General features: G+C 41.9%; 1 protein-coding gene and 1 long non-coding RNA gene across 10 annotated transcripts in view; one reads left to right on the top strand and one right to left on the bottom strand.

The window, feature by feature from the left end:
- Positions 1 to 8,190, bottom strand: part of LOC143840007 (uncharacterized) — a 68,275-nt gene extending 60,085 nt beyond the window's left edge. For 2 of the 9 annotated variants that reach the window (XR_013231974.1, XR_013231975.1), the window contains exons 1-2: positions 7,704 to 8,118; positions 692 to 834 (exon numbers count right to left, since the gene is read on the bottom strand). Coding sequence is in view for 2 of the 9 variants with exons in the window: in XM_077342870.1 (XP_077198985.1) it covers positions 692 to 695 (4 nt within the window). In the remaining 7 variants the exon portion in view is untranslated. Of the gene's footprint in view, positions 1 to 691; positions 835 to 7,703 lie in introns of all 9 variants that reach the window. The other 7 variants (XR_013231976.1, XR_013231977.1, XR_013231973.1 and 4 more) reach the window with 6 other exon arrangements.
- The window catches only part of LOC143840009 (uncharacterized), a 71,155-nt gene that overhangs the window by 8,959 nt on the left and 36,873 nt on the right, over positions 1 to 25,323 (top strand). The gene's annotated exons all lie outside the window — the stretch shown is intronic.

Here is a 25,323-nt window from a genome sequence, read left to right as displayed (position 1 = left end):
TGTCCTGCCCTTTCCCCCACTGACCTTGTGGGGCAACAGAAAACAATTTTCTTGTACATGACACTCCTTCAAACAGTTGAAGATAACTATCATATCACTTCTCAGTCATCCGCTCTCCAGGCTAAACATACACATCACTTTCAACCTTTTCTCATAGGATTTGGTCTCCAGACTCCTCACCCTTGTTGTCACTCTCCTCTAGACACATTACGTCTTAACCTCTGGTGCCTAAAACTGAACGCAGTTCTCCATGTGAGGTCTAACCAGAGCACAATCTAGATGTGATACTATCATTTTGTAATATAACTAAAGCTGATAATTTAGGCATTTTCCTAAGCAAGCACAAAGAGGGGATAAGCTAAAAATGATCATACGCTTTATACAAGGTGGGCAATTTAATTACCAGACCAACCATGACATTGGGGAATACTAATAAATATGGGTAACCATTTGTCAGTAGCAGTAGAATGGAGCAAGAGTCCAGTAGCACCTGAAAGACTAACAAAATTTGTGGCAGGGTATGAGCTTTCATGGGTCTCTGCTCACTTCTTTTCAAGGCTCACAGAAGAGGTCAGTTCAACTCACATAAGAAGATTGTGGGGAAAGTCAAGGGAAGGCAATCATAAGCAAAGCTTAGCTTGAAGTTTTTTGTTGCAAAGGTAAATTAAAATTTGGCATATTAAATAATCACCCATTAACTGGGTTGCTTTTTTGAGGGGTTCTTGCTTCCATTGTGTCTTTACTTCATTTCCAATTTTGTCTGTGGATTAGGTACAGAGAAGGCTGCTCCAGGACTGGTATATATAGGCTTCATTATAAGGTTCTCCATTTGACCTATTTGGAAAGAAAGTCAGGGTAGATAAAGGAGCAACCACACACACACTTTCAATAAAGAAAGACTACATTTTCTGTAGCTGTGCAGACACAGTGCATGTTCTCTGAGCACAGAAAAGCAGGATTAAAAGCAGAAGTTTCACGTATGTTTTTCATAAAAGGAATAGCATGGAATATCATACTAGACAACGAATGCTTAAAATACATCTGTGCACCTCCCCCAAAAGTATAGCGGAGAGAACTTGCCTAGGATTTTCTTTATGCTAGGGCTAGCCTTCTTCTAAGCCATTTTCCAGGAGTGACAATTAATTAGTTACAGTATCTTTTGAGCTAATTCAGAATTTACACAAAGTTTTAATTAACAACTATTCTGGTGCATGATTACTCAATGTCCTTATTAAATCAATAATTTCATATTTTATAGTGGACTTTTCAGTTTCAAGATTGGAAAGCTCAAGAAAGTTCTGAAGTATGGATAGTGAGGACTACAATTGATGGGCCTGTTACACATGAACCCCCCTCCTCCCAAGTTCTCCTATTTATTTCTGGCTCCTTCAGTCCATACAACACATGAGGATCCCCATGCTCAGATGAAAGGAGGAAGGCCATGTTGTCTCTACTGCATTGTATTGTAAATATACACCGCCATAAGGTCATCTGGAAGCCTATGGTTATGGCCATCTCACATTCCTTATCCACATATTATTGGGTAGAATGCTTTATCCTTCACCTAGTTCTTGAGATCTCAGAATGCACAGAAAATTGTTAGAGATATTATTGACTCTCATTTATTCTGTCTTCTGGGGAACTCAGCATCCCTAGAAGATCATAGATAAAAAAAGACATTGGAAAAATGTGGCTTTAGATATAATTTTGCTTTCAATCTGCAATGTTAGTCATAAGCTTTGTCTTCTTAGACATAATGCTAAAGTTTAATTTATGTTTTGTGAGAACAGACTTTCTCACTAAGTAGGGAAAAAAGATACTGAATACAAACACTGACTATTTCAGTGTGGCGGGAATAAAATACATAAATAATATTCTAACTGAATTGTCAGCTTTCTTGTCATGGGGAAAAAAGAAACAACCATATTAATGTTAGATTCTGTGGCAGCCTGCTGTTTCTAAAACTCTTGAGTTTTGGTGGGCTGCAGTGTGCAAATTTAACATAAATTTAACAGATACCTGACTTGAATTCAAGAATGGTATTTTGGTTTCAATACTGTCTTCCAAGGAGTTTCAAGTAGCAATCTCAGCACAATTCTTGAAGTCTACATTGTAAGACAGAACTGAAGGGCACTTACTTCAAACTTTAAACTTCTGTGCAATCTTTGCTGATCTTAATATAATGCAGAAACAGTTTGTGAATCTCAGTTTCATAGTCCTAATTTCTGTTGATTTGCAGGGTGGCAACTTGCCAAGGAAGATGCGACTCACTTTTGGTGTAAATATGGCCACAGCCACAGTCCCACAGGGGACGACAGAGAATGAGGTGGCTGGATGGAGTCACTGAAGCAGTTGGTACAAACTTAAATGGACTCCGGGGAATGGTAGAGGACAGGAAGGCCTGGAGGGTCATTGTCCATGGGGTCGCGATGGGTCAGTCACGACTTCACACCTAGCAACAACAATGGCCACAGCCTTTATTGAACACTTCCCACCGACGGGTGGGTTGGCCTAGCCTGTGCGGGTACCTGACTCCTCAGCTGTTCAGCTGCTTAACACAAGGGTCCATAGATATCTGTGGCTCACTTCATCCCAGCTGGGAGAGCTGGCCCTCGTCATCCATATCCCTCACCGGGAAGTGACCATACCGGGGCCGACCAGGGATCCACCTCACTTTGGCACTCCTAGGTCGCTTGGCTACAAGCCCCTGGCCTCCCAGCTGAGTAGGCCACGCTTGCATCCTTGCCAGTCTCGTTTAGGAGACCCCCAAACCCAGGCCCCTGCCATGCCTAAACGCGGCTGTGATGAGTTAATTGCAAATTGAACAACTACTGTTGATAATGGGCGGGAGGGTGGAAAAAACATCTCCTCTGTGGCTGGGAGCTGAGAGTCTACTGGCCAGGGTCGCGTGGTGCCTAACAAAGGCACCAGGGCCCCGGCTCTAGCACGCCACCGAGTGGCGCTCAGCCGCGTCATCCCTGGTTGCCTTCCCACTGCATCAATAGCGGCTGCAAATTACTGCAGTGTGTGAAGGAATTTTATTTTCTCTGGGTCAAATAAGATGTTATGTAGATCTGAATTTGCCATCATAACTTTCTGTTGCTAAGTCAAACACTAAGTGTCATTACATCATCAAGCTATGTGCATCCCATGTTGGCAGGGGTGGGGGGCAAGGAGTCAAACAGTGTGATGATATTACATTGCATGTAGATTGGAAGAGCAATGAGAAACAGTAGTGGTTGACTCCATATCTGTTATTTGACCCTCATTCTCTTGCACGTTGGAAAATGTTCTAACTGCTGGATCTAGTCAATAATGATTAAGTGAACCATTAGCAGTAGCAATAATCTCATACAAATCCAAAACCTTTCTGTATGCAGGAATGCATTGTGACATTTCAAAGTACAGTTCAAAAGATTTGTTCCGGGAAGAATTAAGAAAGGAATATTCTGCTATTGGTTTTCCTTGAACAGCTTAAGTTTGAATGTGTACAGCTTTGAGTCACCGAGCCTGATCTTACCACAGAATTATTTCTTCAAACCTTGTAAATAAATTTATTTTAAAAAATGGCAACATAATTCTCTAGTGAGCACTCTTCCACAAGTAGCAAACTCTGAAAAGGTTATTGTTGACATCTTACCAATGAAGGAAAGAGGACTGAACTAATAAAACTGATAAGCCAATATGTTTATTCATTTTCTTATTTTGTTTTTGCTCATACTGAATAACATCCTCAACTGGGTTATGTGGAAAACCCACATCCATTTACTTAAAATTCCCAACTGACCTGAAATATTGCAAAGATTTCATGATCAAGTAGATGTTACATCACAGAGTCTTTGGAACAAATAACAAACCACTATCTCAGAGATGATATGTTGGGAGACAAAGTTCTGAGTGACCTCATTGCCATGGGGTGTCTAGGAAGTAGACAAGGCACTGCACATATGCAGCTATACAACCAACATCCATTTAGTGATGGGGAAGAGATGGAGAAAGTGTGACACTGGCCCACTCATTAGATCATCTTATATCACAAGGTTATTGTGAATTTAAAAATAGAGGGGGGTTGCACTGCACTGAAATTCTGGGAGGAAAGGTGGTATATAAGTGTGAAGACCATGATGAGGGAAACATGTGATCCACATGTTATTAGCTGTTCCTGACATCTAACCCTGCCTACCTATATGTAACATTTGAGGAAATCTTTTTCAATATATTTGAAGGTGGGTGCATCTACACATACTAAGTCTCAGTTCTTGCTTATAGCCAGGGCATTTCCACACAACACTTTAAAAAGCCTTATGCCAGCTGAATGGCCTTTTTTTTTTTTTGCACTTCTGAGCCCCCCATCACCTTTCCTGCTGTCCTGCATTTGTCTGCGCCCTTTTGTACATCTCAAACTCCATAACTGCTGCTGGAAATGAAGAGACCAACACACCTTATATGCTTTGCGTTTCTGCCTGTCAATCAATGCAGGCAAACAATCCCCTTTCTCCTTATTTTAAAGGTCCTGGATGCCCACTAATTTTTTAAAAAAATGCATACTTCTCAGTTGAAACACCTATGCATAGAATCACATATGCATAGTGCTTTTTGAACACCACCCTTTATGAGATCACCAGTCTTTTGAGACATTTAAAAAATATCGTTCCTGATTTTTTTTTTGGAGGGGGGGGGTTCAAGAGGCAGGCTTTGTGTTATAACTTTTAAAAAGTTCTTTTATTTATGGCATCACCTGCACACTTGTCCATCTATTGGTTGCTCCAGTAAATTAGTCGTTTTAAAAAAGAAATTCCCATTCCCGTGAACAAGGGAGAGGGAGGCCCCTTTAGCATGTTTGAGCCTCCATTCCTTCCCTCTGCTGGTTGCTTTCCGGTAGCTAGCATTAAATAGTTTGGTGAATCCATGCTATGCGATTCACCAACTAGCGCTTTATAATGGAGGATGTAGGAGGGGCCAGAATATAATGACTACATAAGGTAACATTTAACGGGTATGGAAAGGACCCCAGAATTAAACTTCATTGGTCTTAGAAGGGCCAGTGGACCTAAACTTGGTTCTCACATGTGTTTGTTAAATCTTGCATCTGTATGCTAATTTACTGCTATTAACAGATCTTACCAATTGCCTTAATCCAATCTCAGCTATAAACACCCAATAAACACCCGATGCATCTAAAATATGCATCTAACTAGCCCTTCCTAGCAACTAACTCCCCTCCCTTTCACCCCCCTCTGTGATATGTAACAGATGAGGAAGTTCCATTGCAATGTATCTGGAGTGTCAAAACCTTGTATTTTCAAGCTTTTGCCATGTGTTGTGGTGGTGGAGGACAAACAGGGTTCCGGTGATGTGATGTGTGAAACTGCTATCTGCTGCCCTTGCCATCCCACCAGGAGTGTCCGGCTGTAAATCAGCCAGGTGTTTGCCCACAGGTTATCTCCCTGTCCTTGGAGCTCAGGTTGCCTTGTCTGGCACTGAGTTTCATTTCACCATGAGAAGGGGGGGTGTCAACTGAAGTCTTCCTGCTCAAAGCTGGAATTGGGGAGAGTAGGGAGGATGTGCTGACATAAAGACATTTAGTTAGTGGTGCCTTAGTTTTAGCAAGAAAATGGAGATACCTTCTTCACTTTTTCCTAAATAAAGTGATTTTTTTTCACCAAAGTCTGCTTATTGGGAATAGCTGCTGGAACCTCATAGTGTGCTTGCCGACCAAGACAGCTACCCACCTGAATCTATACTAATACAAAGTCATTGATTTCCTTCCACATAATGTAGGAGAGCACCAGAGAGAATCTGTGTTAGGAGGAGGATCATGTTTGTTCTTTGCATCAACTATGAAGTCATTAGATATCATTTAATAGAAAGTCACTGTCTTCTAATCTCATTCTGCTGCCATGAAAACATGAGGGAAATAATACTGATCATTATAAGGAGCACTGAAATACTATATGGAAAAGATTTTTAAAATCACATAAAATCTAAGTATGTATAGATGCACCCTAATTCAGATACACTGAAACAGATTTCCTCAAATGTTACATATAGACCCTTTATGTACGATGTTGCGGTGGGGCACAATGCCCTGCCGTTTCCCGTGTACGCATGGGAGTGGGGCAGTGCAATTCCAACCTTCCTTTAAATTCTCCTTTATTTGATAAGTAATCCCTAAATATTTGCATAAACTACTACTACAGCAACTACTACAACTGTACAACTACAACTACTACTACAACTGTAACCATAGTATCCAAAACAGTTTATAGGGAGGCAGAAATTGCTATAAAATGCATCCCACTGAGTCAGGCCCTTGGGAAGGGGACTCAAGATCATGTCTTTTAGAAAGGCGTAAACAGATGCCATTTGAGAATCTGTGATCATATCTAATCATTTATTTAGAAATAGAATTAGGATTAGGACTGGTGCCATGGTAGATGTTAAACATCTCCCCTCTGTGCATTTTCACCCTCTCTGTCCCTCAGCAGTTAATACTCTTGGCAAGAATTAATAAAACAGGTAAATAATCTCTATATCTACACTGGGTTTCATAGCCACTTGGGTCTAATAGCAACTTCCTGTCTAAGGAATAGTGAGTAGGGAGGATAATCCCCATAATGAAGCACCACAGCATCCCTCATGGCTCTTTTAAATGAAATTAAAGATGCTGAAAGATCTGATCACCCATCTATTGAATCTCATTAAGCCCAAAGGTACAAGTGTTTATGTTTGTGAGCAGCATTCTTCCAGTTACTCCATAAAAAAATTAACTTATTTGTTCTTCCATTGTTCACTGCAAAATCATTAGAGTGACTGATGATCAATTAACAATCTTAAAAAAAACTTTTTTGCACATGGTTAAACTAGCACCTTTATTTTAATATTTATGCTCTACCTTTCTTCTTACCTCAAAGCCTTTGGGGAGGGCGGTATATAAATATAATAAATAAATAAACAAATAAACAAATAAATCAGCTAGAAGGGGCACTATGAATGCAAAGTGTATATTCGTTGATTTTCTTTTGGTTTGATCCAACTGTTCTTCTGACCCTTGATGTGTGTGGGTGTGTGTATGCATGTGTACATGCACACTTATAATAAAATGTAGAGTTTTGGTGCAGATATGATAGCAGTTCCCCAGCAGATCCAACAGATCACCTGCGGGCAGGGTGGGGCCCCTGACACCTTTCCTGGAGCTTGCCAGACGTTTATAGAAACCACTTCTGACTGTCCATTAGAGAGTTGATTGACTGAGCAGATTGTTTAAAATGGCTTTGTCTTCTGAGGCAGCTACTTTGTTGCTGTGCCCATCACTCCAAAAGTGCCCACAGTCTCAAAAGCTTTATGGACTCCTACAATAGTCTGCTTATATTTCAGTAACACATGGTGAAATGTCAACTCTGTCATATAACTATGCTGTGTATATCCACAAGATAACTGGTAACAAAACTCCTAGAACTAGTTGCATGGGTTTGATTTTATCTGTTTTTCTCAGTGTGAGGTAAATTTCTAATTGTCTGATGCCAGCTCCAAACATAATGTGGCCATCCAAATGTGAAATTACTCCCCATAAAATGAGAATTTCACTAACATCCATTAATGATTTCTTCTACCCACCCACCCAATCTCCTTTGAATGCTATGTGGTTTTGGACCAAACACAAAGGGAGAAAATACCTCTTTATAAATAAATTGTGTACGTACCATGTCAGAGTGTTTCACTTCTGAATGAGGAATCCCAGTTCACTTAGATTTGCTGTCTTTTTCTTTCTTGCAAGGCATCTGTTTTAAGAGCTGGTTTTCATGTGGCTTTTGAAAGATATGTGAACTCCTGAGAATTGCCTCTGTTATGTAAATATCCTTGAAAACACTGGACATAGTCCAGCCAAAGTTAAGCACTTTCAAGAGACAAACAGCATGTTATACAAGATGTTCCACAGCTTAAAAAAAAACAGCAAATTCAGAAGGGGGTTATTCTGAAATAATTAAAAGAGGAGTGCTTAATGGCCCCCCTTGAATTAGCTTCCAAGATGCTTCCTTCCTCCACAAGAAACTAATGGTACATGTATCTGGATTAACATTGGAGAAAAACAGCTGGGGAGGGTGATAGGGAGAGGCCTTCCCTCCCTGGGCCTCTTTGTCTCCCTGTGGACTTTGAGATGTATTTTTGTGATAGTAAAAAGTACCACACGGGGAGGAAAGCAACTGGGAAAACAATGGAAGTAGACTAAAGCAAATGAGGAAAAGCTTTTAACTTTAAAAAGTGTTTCTTTTCTTTTTTAAAAAACAGTTATTCAGGTTTTTCTTACAGACGTCTGTTCCACTATATATTTCTGGTAAGATCTTGGAAGGGGAGCGTGTCTCATAGCTTAAGTGCATACTTAATACCCACTCAGGGCATCTGTCCCGCCCCTGAGTGCCTCCCCCTCCAACCAGCTTGCCTGTCTGTCTAGCAACCAGCCAATCGCCTTCTGTCCCCCACCCCTGACCACCCCCTCCTCCTTTTCCTTCTCTCTGAGGCTTGGAGGCTGCAGATCCCTGCTGCGTGAGAGCTGCCCCGGCCGGTGGGTTCCCTAACAGCTGCCTGCAGTCTTTCCAGGTCCTGGGGGGAGAGGGAGGCTGTATTTGGGGTTCTTCCACTCCACCCTCCTAATCTAGCATCTGAATGAAACGGGCTTGGCCTCTAGCTTATGTTTAATTCATAGTTTGCTGTGAAATTCTGTTGATAGAAGATATGCCAATTAAAACTAATGAGACTTACAAGTCCTTAACATTGGCTGCCTGCATCATTTCCCTTTATTTGTGTATTTTATTCACACTATTTTATTAACAAGTTCATACCAGTTTTAAGTCCAGCATTTTGCCTTGTATCATATAGCACTATTTCCACTTGTGCTTTTACCACAGTGTTTTTACTCTTGCATAGGCATATTTTCTCTGTCAGTGTTCTGCAAGATCCTAGTGGTGCCTTTGGTTTTCCTAGGGTGTAAACTGCATGGAGCTTTTATTCCAATCCCAGGTCGATTCAGTACCTGCCATCTACACAGAATGCGATTTCCATTTGGACTTTGGGCAATTTAAATTTTCTTTCTGCAGCAAGAAGGATTGAACTGGAGTGACCCTACCTTTATTGTGTGATATCTTAGAGTGCTTTTAACCTTCAATATTTTTCAAATCCGGACTGGGAAAGCAAGCTCTGTGGTAGAGAACCTCTGATAGGCCACACCTGATCATGTGACAAACTTGCCTTAAAGGAGAAGCCCCTAATTTCTCTCAACTTCTGTCGGTCCTGGAGTTTTTCTCCCTTCTCTGACTTTTTCGATCCTCTCCCCCCCCCCTCCCACTCCAAGAAAAGAAAGAGGCTCCCTGCTTGGCTCCTCTCCCTCCCCCCTTCAAGAAAAGAAAGAAAGAGGCTTGGCTCCCCCCCTTCTGAACTACCCTAACCACATGCAGAACACTTTCCTGTTTCAATGGGGGGGGGGAGAGGAAGACCCAAGTTCAAAGCGATCAGGGCAGAGTCTGCACTTATTTTTTTATTTCATTGTCAATCCTGTTGAATTCAGATCGCTTTGAACTCGGGTCTTCCTCTTCCCCCCCTCCCCATTGAAACAGGAAAGTCTTCTCTACATGGTTAGGGAGGCTCAGAAGAGGGGAGGGGGAGGCAAATGGAGACTCTTTCTCTGTTTTCTTGAAGGGGGGAGAGGATCCAAGAAGTCAGAGGAGGGAGGAAAATCCTTTTTTTCTTGAAGGCAGGGGGGGGGGCGAAGAAGGCACAAAAAAAAATCCAAGGCTGACAGAAGTTGAGAGAACTTAGGGGCTTCTCCTTTGAGGCAAGCTTGTCACATGAGCACCTGTAGCCAATCACGGGTTCTCTACCACGGAGAAGAGCCCAGATTCAAAACAACGCGATTTTCTGAATATATTCAGGATTAGCAGCAGTCTGAGATATCCCACAATAAAGGTAGGGTCACTCCGGATCAATCCTTCTTGCTGCCGAAGGAAAATTTAAATCGCCCAAAATCCAAACGGAAATCGCATTCTGTGTAGAGGGCAGGGACTGAATCGATCTGGGGTTGGAATAAAAGCTCTGTGCAGTTTACACCCTGGATTCAACAGGATTGACAATGGAATAAACAAAGTAAGTGCAGACTGCCCTGGTGTGTAAGAAATTGAATGGAAGCAGCATCTTTCACAGAGAGACAATGCTTGTGCAAACAATAATGTTCATATACTTGTGCAATTATGGTATGCAAATAATGCTGGGGTTAGATCATTAACCTGAGGGGAATTTACCTGAGAAAGGTTTAACTCTGCTCAGGAAAGCACTGTAATTTGCTACGTAGGATCTGGCCATTTCTAGCAAGAGTAAAATTCAATACATAACAGAAATTAGAACATTCAAAGTACACACATTAATACAGTCTTAAAAAAGATTTAGCCAAATCCATGTGAGATGTGGGAGAGCTACTAAAGGATATCTGAACTGTGCCTGCACTAGCTTCTGAGCATCGGTGACCTCTGTGGTCTGCCAAGCACTGGTAGAAGCAGCTGCTCTTGTATGAAATCTTGAAGGAAAAATAGATCGGAGTGTCATCACTGCACTCCAGCACTTGGGGAAATAATTTTGAGAGTCCTTACATTGATGTTAGATGACAGGGAAAATAAGATGGACGCTTGTAGAACCCTTACGATGCCTTAAGGGATAAAAAACAGTCACACCAAAATAACCAAATGAACCTCAGAGTCTATCTAATTAGGAAGAGTAAAGAAGAAGAAGAGTTTTTTTTATACCCCACTTTTTGCTACCTGAAACAATCCCAAAGTGGATTAAAATTGCCTTCCTTTCCTCTCCTCACAACAGGCACCCTCTGAGGTAGGTGAAGTTGAGAGAGCTCGAAGAGAAGTGGACTAAAGAAAATAGGTTTCTCACCCAGCGACTTCCTGAAGTTAAATTATGAACAAGACAAAAGCATGGTCAAACAAAGAGTGGTTGACATAGAAAGACAGCAAGACCTAAGTAAGTCCCCCTGTTTTAGAGACCCAGTGGAAAGAGGGCATATTATGTCACTGGCCCCTTACCTATTGTTCATTGAGCTTCATCCCAATAGAAAGGCTTTAATGTTGGCTAGATGTGAAGCCCTCCCTGCAGTCGATCTTGAGGGCAAGTATAAATAATTCTTTACTCTGAAGGATTATACCCATTTGCGATCTGTACTATAAAGAGCCAAGGGCTAAGTTTATTCTCCCACTCCTGGGTGAATTGGGTGAGCTTTCTCAGAGGAGACTTGCTTAGATAAACTATTAAATAGAGAAACCCTGCCGTTTTCAAGTCAAGTGGCCAAATTCTGTGCTGAGCCCGAAATAAGATAGCTGACAGTAAAAGTGGCTAGGGCACATTATAATGTTTTATGCTTAAGTTTCATATTACTTTATGTGATTTTAGTTTATTCAGATGGCTTTTTACTGTTTTTATCTGTATTTGATATATCATGATCTATGACCGCAATAATAATAATAGGCAAACAGAGAACTGCTTTGCAAGAACAGCTCTAAGAAAACTGTGACTAACCCATGGCCACCCACCTGGCTGCATGAGGAGGAGCGGGGAATCAAACCTGATTCTCCAGTTTAGAGTTTACCACTCTTTAACTACTACACCACAGTGGACTTAGCTAATAGCAGAGTGTAATTAGCTCATAGAAATTTGTAGAGAGCTGGTGTGGTGTAGTTGGTAAGACTGCTGGACTTTGATCAGGAAGACCCAGTTCAAATAAATACTCATTCATGAAACCCACTGGGTGAGTTGGGGGCTCATTATCTTCCAGCCCACAGGGTTGTTGTGAGAATAAAATGGAATTGCTTTATGTTTGGCTCCCTAAATGGCTTGAAAGAATGGTAGAATACATATGTTGTTAGGTGCGAATTTGTGTCCGACCCATCGCGACCCCATGGACAATGATCCTCCAGGCCTTCCTGTCCTCTACCATTCCCCGGAGTCCATTTAAGTTTGCACCTACTGCTTCAGTGACTCCATCCAGCCACCTCATTCTCTGTCATCCCCTTCTTCTTTTGCCCTCGATCGCTCCCAGCATTAGGCTCTTCTCCAGAGAGTCCTTCCTTCTCATGAGGTGGCCAAAGTATTTGAGTTTCATCTCCAGGATCTGGCCTTCTAAGGAGCAGGCAGGGCTGATCTCCTCTAGGACTGACCGGTTTGTTCGCCTTGCAGTCCAAGGGACTCGCAAGAGTCTTCTCCGGCACCAGAGTTCAAAAGCCACAATTCTTTGATGCTCGGCCTTCCTTATGGTCCAACTTTCACATCCATACATTGCAACTGGGAATACATATATGGCTACCTAAAAGAAGAATGGACACACAAAGTTACAGAATATTATTGCCTACATTATCAAAAACCACTAGAAGAATGATGACTTTATAGTATTTATTGTCCCATGGCAAGAATAGAAAATGAATTATTGCAAATCAAAGAAATTTCCCTGTATGAGATGGATATATGTATGCAAATCAAATTGGTAGTAGGAGAAGATGATCTACTATTGGTTGATGTCACAAAGGCTTTTCTTTCTGTAGATCCTGAAGACTGAGGGACCCTGTGGGAAGAGGACAAGGCTTTGATGAAAGGCTGCAGGTTCCTCAAACCAAGCCTTTTTATTATTTTCCCCTTCTCTTTAGAATCACAGTGGCACTTCTTGTACCTGTTCTTGCAAACCTATTCAAGAGGAGATAGCAGACAGGTTCACAGGAAGAACTGATATACCACGGGAATGTATAAAGAGTACATTCTGTGGACATGAGCTTTATTTTTTGACAGTCATAGAATCAGCACACCAGAGAGTATTCAACAAATGCACTTTAGAAAAAGATTTTCCTGTTTCATACAGGAAAACCCAGCCAGCTGCAAAAGCCCAAGTGCATTACCACAAGTGTGCAGGATGAGTTATGAGGCAGCAGTAGGAGTTGCCCAGTTGCTTCTGCTGATGTTGTTGGCCATTCTCTCTGCTATGAGTTTGCTTCCGCAGTGCACTTGCATTTTTCTGGGTCAGATTTTGGGTTCACTCTGGGGCAGTTAGTGTCTAAAAGGACAAAGGATCCACCCCCCCCCCCCCGCTGCTTTATCTCTTAAGCCTGAATGGAAAGCAGCTGCGACTAGAGTGGGTGGGGAGGACAATTGGCAGAGGGTGGATGGGCAGTGGCCATGGCAGGGGGCATCTCTGCAGAGCGCAGGACAATATGGGGGGGGGGAATTGTTGGCAGTGGCCTCCAACCACCAAGGACAACCTACGGAAAATTCATGGTCCCATTCCTCTTTGTTTCTGAGTTGAGTGAGGAATATTAATGCTGCATACATCATGTTTACACTTGGGTATCTACAAGCGCTACAGGAGCTTAAAGTGCTCTTCATTTGTGTCAGCTGCAGCTCTGTTTTTGAGGTCATAGTCACTCAACCTTTTCCAATCAGAGTTTCTATGAGATCATAATGCAGGGATCAGTGGCTGAGTGTTTCCTTACAGCTCAGCAGTCGTGTTGGCTCCCATGCATGGAAAAGTTTGAATTTCCGGAGAGCTTAAGCAGTACGAGTTTGCATGTTCGTCTTTGAGGCTTTTTGTTCATTGCTATCATAATGAGCCCAGTCAAGCTTGTGATGAAGGGAAAACCCACTAGGGGATGAACACTGAAGCCTGTGAGCTTCAAGGGCTGCTCATTTTCTGGGGCTTGTGACTCCGGTGAGCTGCATTTTGAAACTCCACTGTGAGCAAAGTCTCTGGTACTGCTTGCCTGCCTCATTTCATTACCTATAGAGATAAAATGCAATAGAGAACTACAGTTTTTCTCTCAAAAGATGTAGCTCTTAGAAGCTGCAGCAGAACACTGACATAATGCCTTTAAAAAAAGAAAAAAAAGAATATCTCTCTGCAGAGCTCATTTTGTTCCATTCCTTTCCTTTTTGTTCAGATTATGGAATTCTTATGTGTTGATAACAGAATGGCATTTTGTTCCATAATATTTGATATTAATGAAGCCTCAGATAAGTTACTTGTAATGCTGCCAACTTCTGGGTGCCATCTGGAGATCTCCCAGTTGATAGCCAGATGACTAAGATCCGTCCTCTGGTGAAATTGGCTGCTTTGGAGGATGGAGTCCATGGCATTGTACCCTGCTGAGGTCCCTCCCCTTCCCAAACCCTACCTTCCCCAGGCTTCCCCCCGCACACAAATTTTTCAGGTATTTCCCAACCCAGAGCTGACATCCCTAGTAATTTGATGAAGCCAGATATTTCCTTCCATTTTCATCCTTCAGCTGAGGTTACTTGTGAGAAGCTTTTGTTTATTGTGAGAGTTGGATTAATAATGTTCTTGATTAAGGCCAGACTAATTTGCTTTATCTGGACCTGGTGGCATCCTTCTCCATCTTTTAATTTAAGCCTTTGTTTTCATAATCTGTCCAGAAAAGCCTAACCTACTATTGTTGTACTTAAGCAATAAAACACATGACCTAGTCTCTCAGATTTGTGTGTCAAAACAGTCCTGCTGCCTTCCATGGGATGTCCTGCCAAATAAGTGTCTTGTACAGTTGGACTGTTTAGTGCTTCCAACCAGAGATGCAAGCAAAGGAGCCTTATACCTGCTATGGCCTGAAAAGGTCTGGAAGTCCTGTCACAGTGTCTATCTGTGGATTTTCATATTCATGTCATACTCCTTATATTTTATTCTGTAACTCCAATGCATTTAGTAAATATTGTTGTCTCAGCTCTTCCTGTTGGCAATGAGCATCCAATCTCCCTTACAATTGTCATAATTTTTCCTCTTATTCTCTTACATTCTGGGGTTCAAGATTGCTTTTCTGCATAAAGCAAAAGCTCCTGGTCTAATCTGCTGTCCTTGTCATCTTCATATTATCTTAATTATTTTGTCAGTTGTAGTGACTGCATGTAAAACTGGACACCAGCTACAGATGCTCTTTGCTGAGGCAAAGGTTCTTGAAATATCCAGGTCAAATTTATGGGACCTTTTCAAGGGAAAAGTCAGTCTAATTATTTAGCATTGCTCCAGCATCTCCAGTGTTTGTCAGCTGAGAAACATTGAGATTTATAGCTGAGAAAACTCAGATTTATTGCAAAGAAAGAAGAAATAACCTGGACTGCAATACCAAAACTGCACTCTATAAGTACTTTCTAGGTGATCATAATCAGCCCTTAATCTTCCTGAACAGGCTTGCTTGCACAGTCAGTTCACTATGTGCACAAAGCAAACACTGCCAAAATGGACAAGTCAGCCTATGCAAAAGACTCAACTCTAAACAAAAGGCACTCTGAAGGACCTATGTCTTCAGTTTAGTTCCCCAATGGTTGCTCCTCCCATTCCCCATGGCTAATTCAAATGTCCAACCCTTTCACAGAACAAAAGGGAAACTCAATGAACCTCCACAATGGGCAACCCCATAGGTCTGGATTTCTCAATCAGGTTTTCCTGTAACCCTGGGGTTTCTTGACCAACCTGGAAGGGTTTCTCAAATGTGTGGGAGTTAATTATTTTTTATATATTTTAAAATGTGTTAAACATTATCAAGCGACATGACCATATATGACCATATATGGTCATGTGAACCTGTATTTCCTCCCTCAGAAAAAGGCCAGTGATGGGTCTGGAGGGGGTGAAAAGGAGAGGGGCCTTGGGTGGGCAAGTACAAGCTATGCTTCCCAACCATATTCTGCATGATTGTACCATTTCTGGGGTTTCTGAAAACCTGAAGAATATTTCATGGGTTTCTCAATGGTAAGAAAGTCAAGGAAGCCTACCATAGGTGAAGAACCAACCTTTAACCTGATTTAGGTTCTGGAAAAGCAAATAAGGGTGTGCATCTTTAACATGCCAAAGCTCAAATTATACATGAAGGTAGCTGTTTCAGGTCAGCTTGGAACACCCAAAATTACTCCAAACACCTCTGGAATTTTGGGAGTATTTTGTGATTCTGGAGAGGTGCTGGAGGGAAAGAGAAGAAGCCTAGGCATGAAACAGCTATTGGTTGGTGTTTCTGTGCTGCCTTTCCACCCAAATAGGGTCCCTAAACCAGCACTTGCCTTGGTATTTGAGGGACCCCCCCCAAATCTCAGGACCATTCCGCACGACTTTAATATAGCACTAGTCTTACATTTTGTTTTTGCCACTAAAACTGCGTTACACATGCTGTCATGAGCAATCTGCAACACTCCTGCAACACTAGCACCAAAATCGCTTTGTTATAGCGATTTTCGGGGAATCGGGAAAAGTGGATTTGCTACACTCTTGCCAACAACCTGCAACACTTGTAAAAAAGACCTGTGCGTTCTCAATGTAGCGGTTGCAACAAAGTCCCTCCCGCTGGCTCTCTCCTCCAAACTTCTGGCGAAGCGATCGCCATTTTTTCCCCCTTGGAGCGGGGAAAGCAACGAACCAGCGAGGCTTCATTCACCCAGCGAGGCTTCTCTGGCTACAGTCCCTCCACAGAAGTGCTTTAAGTCCCCAAGCACAACACAGCCCCCTGTTCGCCAGTTCCCTTTAATTTTGGCCAAAAATTGTGCCTGTGCGGGGGGGGGGATTTTTTTTTCCACTCGGGGAGGGTGGTAACGATGAATCGCCAGCTCACATGCCATCTAGATGGGTCTCTCCATTGCAACAAATCAACACATATTCGTTGCAACTGTGTGTGGTTTTTTTTTAAAAAAACTGTGCTTAAAGGGAAAGGGGCTTTTTGGAAGCATGATAACAACTGCCCATTGGCTGTTCCGTTTGATTGACGGCCAGGGACGGGAACAAGCACAGAAAAATATCACTCCCTTTCTAGCGATTCCTGTGACCAGAAACCTGTGGGGAACGAATGAAACGCTACTGGATTCCACTACAAATGAAGGTATGTGGAATGCTGAGATTCCGCTATTTAAAATAGCGTTTCCGCTTTGTGAAAGCAATTGGCAACATTGGTCCTAGTGTGGAATGGCCCTCAGAATCACAGAGCCTGGAGGCAACATTGGGGGACGACCTCAGCCTCTATGCCCTGTTGCTGGCTATCCAGAGGAGCTGTTTGGTGACTGTTTGGGGCAGGATACTGGACTAGATAGACTATTGGACTGATATTGCAAGGCTTCTCTTATTTCTCATGCTCAAGGGATATATCTCACATCTGTTTCTATCTGCCTATAGGTCTATAGGTAAAGGATAATGGTATCCCTCAAGGGGTTCCTTTTCAGGCCCCAGGCATGAAGTCCCAGGCTTCTGTTCTGAGGATTGCCTTCCATTCTCAAACTGATGCCTCTGGGTGCTCACCTAAGCTTTACTGCCCATGGCAACCCTGATGTCAGAATCACAAACTCTGGCCCTCACCCTGGGCCAACACACAGTAAGCATAATTTCTACACAAACCATTGCATAGATGCCTGTGGCATAGATTCAGGTGGGGACCCTCTGTAAAAGGTTCTTTTTGATATAGTACTGACCATAGAGATGACTGAATCATGCCCTAGAAGGTTAGAATTTGTGTTAGATGGGACAAGGCAGGAATAGGGCAGGGGAGCAAAGCGTCAATCCATAGTGTGCAACACATATTAAAAGAAACCAGGGAATGACAAAATCACAAAGAACCATAGCCAAAATTATATGGGTTTAGTTACAAATCTAACCTGGTTCCATCCTGGTTCATAGTTCATAATTCTTTTTCTGTGGATTTTCAACCTTTAGTCCAGAAGAATCACAGATGCTTATAAAGATTTTCCATTTTTCAAGTGTTCAATTTCCACTGCCCTTGCCAGATTAATAACAAGAGTCTTTCATTCTTTAAATCTCCCCCACCCCTAAAAGAATGTGAATTATGTCACTTGGCTCCTTTCCTCTCCCTGCTGGCCACCAGAATGTTACTTCTGTTTGACCCCTTTTTCATTTATTTAGCACCAACACCCTGAAACACCTTCTCCTGCTCCAGCAATTAGAGTATGTACTTTTAGGGCATTTCCGCACATTGTTAAAAATATTGTCACACCAGTTGAGTGGCGTAATGCTAAATATAATCGTGCCTCCTCACCTTTTTGCCGTCTAGGCTCTTCTCTGCTGCCATTTCGCGCTCCCCCCCACAAGTGCTGCTGGAAATGGTGGTAAAGAGCAACACAGTTTGTATGTAACTATTTTCTGTCTGTCAATCAAGCCGGGCAGCCAATCCCCTTTCTTCATGCTTTAAAGGGCCCATGATGCCCACTAATTTTTTAAAATCAATACTTCACTGTTGAAATGCCTATGCATCTAATCATAGATGCATATTGCATCATTATTGCCATCCCTTATTTAATCACAAGTCTTGATGCTACATAAGCATCCACTGAAAGTGATACAGTGTACATACTGATGGTCCTGTGAATGCTGAGAGACTTTTGCCAGTGGAAGGTGCTGTCAAATCACAGCCGATTTCTGGTGACCCTGCAGGGTTTTCAAGGCAAGAGAGAAACAGAGGTGGTTTGACATTGCCTGCCTCTGAATAGTGAGCCTAGACTTTCTTGATGGTCTCCCATCTAAGTACTAACCTGGGTAAACTTTATCCTGCTTAGCTTCTGAGATCTGATGACACTAAGTTAGTTTGGGTCATCCAGGTCAAGAGACTTTTAGATTATCAGATTTCACCAGAGCTCTAAGGAACTCCATGTTGTAATCACTGCATCTTCACATGCTCATTTGGATTTGCATCTGTTTTGCTTATCATTCTTGTGAAAAAGGACTTGTGGATTCCGAGTCCTCTTTGTGAAAGAAGCTGCAGTATTGAGGCCTCCTCATTCCAGAAACATCTTGAAAACCCTACTGAGTTTGCCATGACTGACTGTCTACTGACTCAGGGCTCCCAAAAGCAAGATGAGCCTTGAGCCTAGGAATGCAGAATTGTTGTTGGGAATTTTGGGTATTCCCAATAACACTGGCCTCAGATGTGGTAGCGGAAAAGGTCAGCCAACAAGAGAAAAGTGCTGAAAGTTCCATTCCTGTTGCACACTTAGAGAGATAGCAGTGAAGATTTTCCCTTGAATCCACAAGGCAGAGCTCCAGTGAGGCAAAGGGACATAGGTATAAGAAGTAGGAAAAACTTTAATAGTAAAAACATGTATTCAGATATGTCACTCTCTGATTAGCCTGCTTGCCAATCAGGGCTCCACAGAAGCTTGAGAAAGTTACAAGATAGAAACCTGGCACTCACATGTTGAGGCACAGGAACAATGGAGGACACTTACTTCTTCAACACACAAAATGCAAAGAGGAATAGGTCAAGAACAAAACCCTTCTTCCTGTCTAGGAGCCGGTGGGCATTGCCTCCCTGAAACAAAGGTGAGTCACTGAGAGCATACCCAGGCATGCCTTTGGGACTGGCTGCAGTTCTTTCTCCTGCAACCACTTGTGCCTCTGTTGAGAACACAACCAGGAAGTTTTAAACCTTACAGCATATGGCCCTACAAGGTAGGCCTTTTTCCAAATTGCATGCTGATTGCATTGCAACAATTGTCACTTTTTCATTTATTCAGTTTCTATCTCTTCAGTTTTTAATCTCTTCAGTTTTCACATCAACAAGCCCTGGACCTGTTTGTATTACTATATTATTATACAGTTATATTGTGCTGTTATTTTGGTTACAATTATTAGTTATCAGTTATACATGTTTTACAGACTGTTTTATGTATTGTTCCCTGTTATGATGTAAACCGCCCTGAGCCTCCGGGGAGGGCGGTATATAAGTATGAAAACTAAATAAATAATAAATAATCTATATCTCTGTGGACTAAGCCATGGATACCATATAAAATACCAAATAAATGTGAACCTTCCCCACCAGCAGCACCATTGTAATTATGAGTACTGTGGTGACACAAAGGTGCCTTTGTATGTGACATCACCAACAACTTGTGAACTATGCAGAAGAATATTCCAACTATTATTAACCTCTGCACTTTTATTCTCTGTATCTCTGCCAGAGGAATAGAGATGCATAAAGTTCAGTCAGCTGTGACTGGGAGGCATGGCAGGGTACTCTGATGTACAATCACTGCCTGCATAGTAGAACAAGGGAACAAACAGAGACTGGCCTGCACTGTCAGGCTATATGCTTGGTGATCTTTGGAACAAACTATAGACAGAATGTCTTGCAGAGTTTTTTTTTCTAATGACAAAAGCAGTTGTAAGACCACCTTATTATGACATGGCTTAGAGAAAGACTGTTAATCCATCTGCCATTTTCTGGATATCCTTAAGAATTGTTATTTCTATCACACATGGAAACATACAGGTGGTGTGCTGGACAGCATCCATATCAGACAAGTAATAGCTCTGGAATGAGGGTGGGAGTGGCCGATTCACTTGAGGGAAATGGCATGAAGAAGAGGATCCAACAACTTCCCCTGCACTGCATCCCCAGTTGGAATCCTTCCCCTCTTGCATGTCTTCCCTATCAGGCCTAGTAGCAGCTCAAGTTGTACGTAATTTCTATTGAAGAAGAGGGTATAAAGGCACACACACAAACACAGAGGCTGATTTTAAGTAAAATTAAAGATGTAATTAATTCTAATCACAAATGTCTTGTTTCTCCTCTAGTTGAACTTTCAGTTTCTTTTGGCTTAAAACACTTTGTGTATTACCCATGTTTTTCTGCTTGTTGGATCATCTTATCTATTAAGGACTTCCCCCATTCTCTAAAGGCTAAAGGCAGTTAGAAGCCCATGGCATAAGTCTCTAAACAAGAATATTGCTCAACTTAAGAGATATCTTTTCATGTGAGTGATACTTTACATTTTTAATCTTAGATAAATAATCTTACAGCAGTATGGCAATCAACATGCAACCAAAATGCTTAATTTCCCAAGGCATCTTTCTGCTTCTAATGAAGCTGTGTTTGGAGTAGACAGTGATGCCAGTATGTTGTATCCACTTCCTGCAACTTGGTGCAAAGAGGCACACAGCTGAACCAATCAAGTCATCAGCCTGAGTCCTTTGTTGTCTCTTCCCATTTGTATCTCTGGTGGTGTTCCTTTTTTTTTGCAAAGAATGCCTGGGGTAACATTACATCCAACCGTCCGGATGCCTTCTCCAAAAATGATTTCATCCTGTACACGCTGCAGTATAAGATACTATATAAATCTAACCATCCATGGAAACAGATAGGAAGCTCAGCAGATAGCAGCTTTACTCTACTTTTGGTCTGAGAAAGAGCAGAAAATAGAATGATAGCTGAAAGGATACATTGCCTAGCAGTGGCTTAGTGATGGGAAGCTGAACAGATGGTTGCCCAACAGCTCAAGCAATACCTGTTAATAGGTACTCAGCTTTTGCTAGAGTAACTGTGGTTCTTGTCACTTGTATTAAGATGAGTGTCTGAGCTGCTTTAGTGTGTTTGTCAAGCCTGGTTCATGCTTATGCTGTGTGTGAGCAGAGTACACAAACAGCTTATACCCTTCTTCAGACACTCATTCTTGAGGATTCTCAAAATAAATGAAAAGCAAGAATGGAGTTTAGTCAGTTCAAAAATTCAGGACTTAGCCAATTGCTGAAAATAACAAGCACCCATCTAGATCAGCACCCATTCCCTTCCAGTTGTTTTTCACATCACAAAAATCTTACCTCATTTTATTCACCTGTTGTGCTCCCCTCCCCAAATATGCCAAGAAACAATCTTTCCAACAGTTTTTTCCCCCATGCATTGCTTGAACTTCAACTGATCTGTCTCCTTACAGGTAGATTTAATTAATACTGAAGCTGCCCTAGTAAGTTGACCATTGGTTTATCTCAAACAGTAGAGTTTAGTACCAGCTCTCCAGAGTGTACATCAAGGGACTTTCAAAGCTCTACTTCCTGTCAGCTGGAGAACTAAAACGTGGACCTTCTCTAGGCAAAGCTTGTGCTCTGCCACTAAGCTCCAGCCTCCCTCACACTCAGCACAAGTACGCTCCAAGCAGACATTCACACACAAGGCAGGCCAGAGGTATAAATGCATTTATATCAGATACAACTGTTTTTATAGTCTAATAGCAAGATCATGTTAATCTTTTCACCATATTTATTTGTTTGTTTGTTTATTTACTGGACTTGTGGCACCTGATGAAGTTGATTGGCACTACATTCAGGACTGATGAAAAGGAAGTACTTAATTAAATAAGTACTTAATTAATAATTAAATTGTGGACTCTAATGTCAGTGGATGTTGTGATGGACACTATTCCAGATGACTTTAAAAGGTATTAAACAGATTCTTGGAAGGGAGGTGCATCAATGGCTACTAGCTATTTATTTATTTAGAACATTTCCCTTCACCCTTCCTTCAAGGAACAGAGTACACAATTCTTCCCTCCTCCATTTTATTCTCATAACAACACCTGGATATAGGTTAGGATGAGAAAAGAGAGGAGGACAGGCCAAGCAAGTTTCATGGCAGAGTGGGGATTGGAATAACAAATGTATACAAGAGTTATAGTGTTATGACATGGTGTGAAAGAGAATGCAGGACAACATGGACCCCTGGTCTGATCCACAGGGCTCTCCTTATGTTTGGGGGCCTGACCAATTCATGTTCATTCAAAAGATGTTGCACTTCTGTATCAAGCTTTTTAGAGGCACAGTAGCTTTTTACCAACCTTCTTTGGCTTCTTGTATAGTGGCAGGAATTGCAATGAGGGCTGCCAACTTTGAGTCAGGGCCTGGAATTTCAGCTGCTCTCTGGATTACATTCTTGGGGAGAAAATGGCTGCTTTATAGGTGGGTCTATATGACCTTATACTAGGGTTGCCAGATCTGTCAGACTGGCTGGTGGTGGATGGGGTGAACTTATGGGAAGTATGGAAGGAAGAAGCCAGATAAAAACATGATGTACCTATGTCACATAGACGTTGGAAATGATGCTGTGGCTTGTGGGCAAAATCTCTAGGGCAGAATAAGCAACAACCATAGAGTCTGCCCTAAAATGTGACAACTCCCCCTCCCAATGTCACCAATGTGCCTACATCATTTCTGGATCATATAGGCACATCACATTTGTTTCCAGCTTCTTACCTATTTGGAGAATCATTCCCCCCCACCAGCCAGCTGGCCAGTGGCAGAAAGAAGCACCCCAAACGGGGAGACTCCAGTCCCTACTGGGGGTCTGGCATCCCTACATTTCACCCTACTGAGGTCCCCCCTTCCCCAGACCCCATACTCTCCAGCTTCCACATCCAAATCTCCAGGAATTTCCCAACCCTGAGGTAGCGACCCTAATTGCAACACAGCTCACTTCTGTTCTTCTTCAGCACACCAGATGCAATACCAGTGGTACCTGCAGCCCCATCTTAGCATTGTATCAGTGCAAATGGTAAGAATGTCAACTCACAGAGAGAAAGAGAGAGAGAGAGAATACAAGTGCTTAGGTTCCAGTATTCATTAGAAACATTATGCTGAAGCAGAAATTACAACATTAGTTGACTCACTAATGAGTTTGCTTTAAGATTGCTTTTAGTCATCCTACTGTGTGATGGGGCAAGAAGATCAGGGGCTAATGGAGAAACCCGCTCTCTAAAATGCAGCTGCTTTGTATGTTTTGAAAACAGTCTGAAGGCAGACTCTGATTCCAAGCTCATATATGTAAATTAGAATATTCTACAAAAAATATACAGCCCAGAAAGACAGAAAAGGAAGTCTTAGAATATAATTTTGGTTTCTATGCTGCCCATTCTCTCCTGCCACAATGGAGCAATATGTGTGTGCGTATTTATATTTATATTTATATTTATATTTATATTTATATTTATATTTATATTTATATTTATATTTATATTTATATTTATATTTATATTTATATTTATATTTATATTTATATTTATATTTATATTTATATTTATATTTATATTTATATTTATATTTATATTTTTGTATTCCTCTAGCATTCCTCCCTGTGAACTTCCCCTAAAATCATGCATTACTTGTTTACATGTAGGGATCTATCAGTAATCTACCACTTGCATTTAATATGGTTTGCCCATATACTCTGAAATGACAACTCTGAGATGCAGAAATGAGGATTAAATTCTGTGAATTTACAGCTCACCTGCATAATAAAAATTATCTTGAATTTCAATGCAAGTTATTCCTTGCAGGCTACCTGCTTTGGTTACCAACTCCATTCTAGCACTGAACTCAGCCAGCACTGACACTTTGTTTAGCCTGCACAGCAACGTATGCTGAGCCCATGCTCCCAGTATGCTAGTCAGTCACCTCAGGGCTTGATTGATGGTACTCAGCACCGAGGGACCCCCCTACCCCACAGCCACATGAACCCTGGAATGATTGACTATCTTTGGGTAGTCTTCATCATTAGATGCCTGGGGTGTTCATCATTTAGACCTCTCTATAACCCTTTTTTGCTGTCAAGTAACAACCAGCTTATGACATCCCCTTGGAGTTTTCAAGGCAAGAGATGTTCAGAAGTGGTTTTCTATTGCTTGCTTCTGTGAAAAAAAAAAGCACCTAATTCAAATGCCAGTCTGGAGGAAGTTCAGAGTATTCCTTCACATGCATAAAAGGGCACACTGCTAATCCCACAGTTAGGATAGGCAGCAACTGAAGCTAAGTCTGCAAGCAGGAGGAGGAGCAGGTTTAAATAACATTCCCAATCTACCTTTACATAGGCTGGGCTGCCCATAGCTCTCAGCCCAGCCCCTGTGAAGCTTCAAATTGATATTAGTTAAAGGAGAACACATGTAAATCCTTCAAGTGCTCCATAGAGGGTGCTGTACTTGTTTGAATGTGTGGATGAGAATGTGCACACACGCTCAATATTACCCAGGGAGAAACTACAGCTATATAGTAATTATCATTTCTTGGATTTGTATCCCACCCCCTTATTTGTGGTCTCTGGGTGGCTAACAACACAGTTAAAAATACAACTTGAAGTATGTTAAAACAGTAAAGACATAATTAAAACAGTAAAAAAACAAACAAACTAGGTCTGGTCTTTTCTCACCCAGCTAGAGGATCTCTGTCTTTGATGGGTATAATAGTATGAGCAGAGCTGATATGCCTTGGTCCAACTGGCATTGGTGGTCATCCATCAGGGCAACCAGCACAGTCTCCACCCTGGAGGCAGGCTGGGAGCTGGATTGAAATGGATCAAGGATGGAAGCTTCTTCCAGGAATGCTGGCAATTGATCTGTGGTCACCCGCTCCAATACCTTCCCCAGAAATGCCAGATGTGAGACTGGGTGATAGTGGACCCCCATGGGTCAAGAGCTTTTTCAATATAAGATGTGCCATTGCCTCTTTCAGCCCCCTGGAAAGGTTCCTGAAGT

The sequence above is a fragment of the Paroedura picta genome, chromosome 6 (assembly GCF_049243985.1).
Source record: "Paroedura picta isolate Pp20150507F chromosome 6, Ppicta_v3.0, whole genome shotgun sequence".
Lineage (NCBI taxonomy): Eukaryota > Metazoa > Chordata > Lepidosauria > Squamata > Gekkonidae > Paroedura > Paroedura picta.
This window is presented reverse-complemented; position numbering and strand designations above follow the sequence as displayed.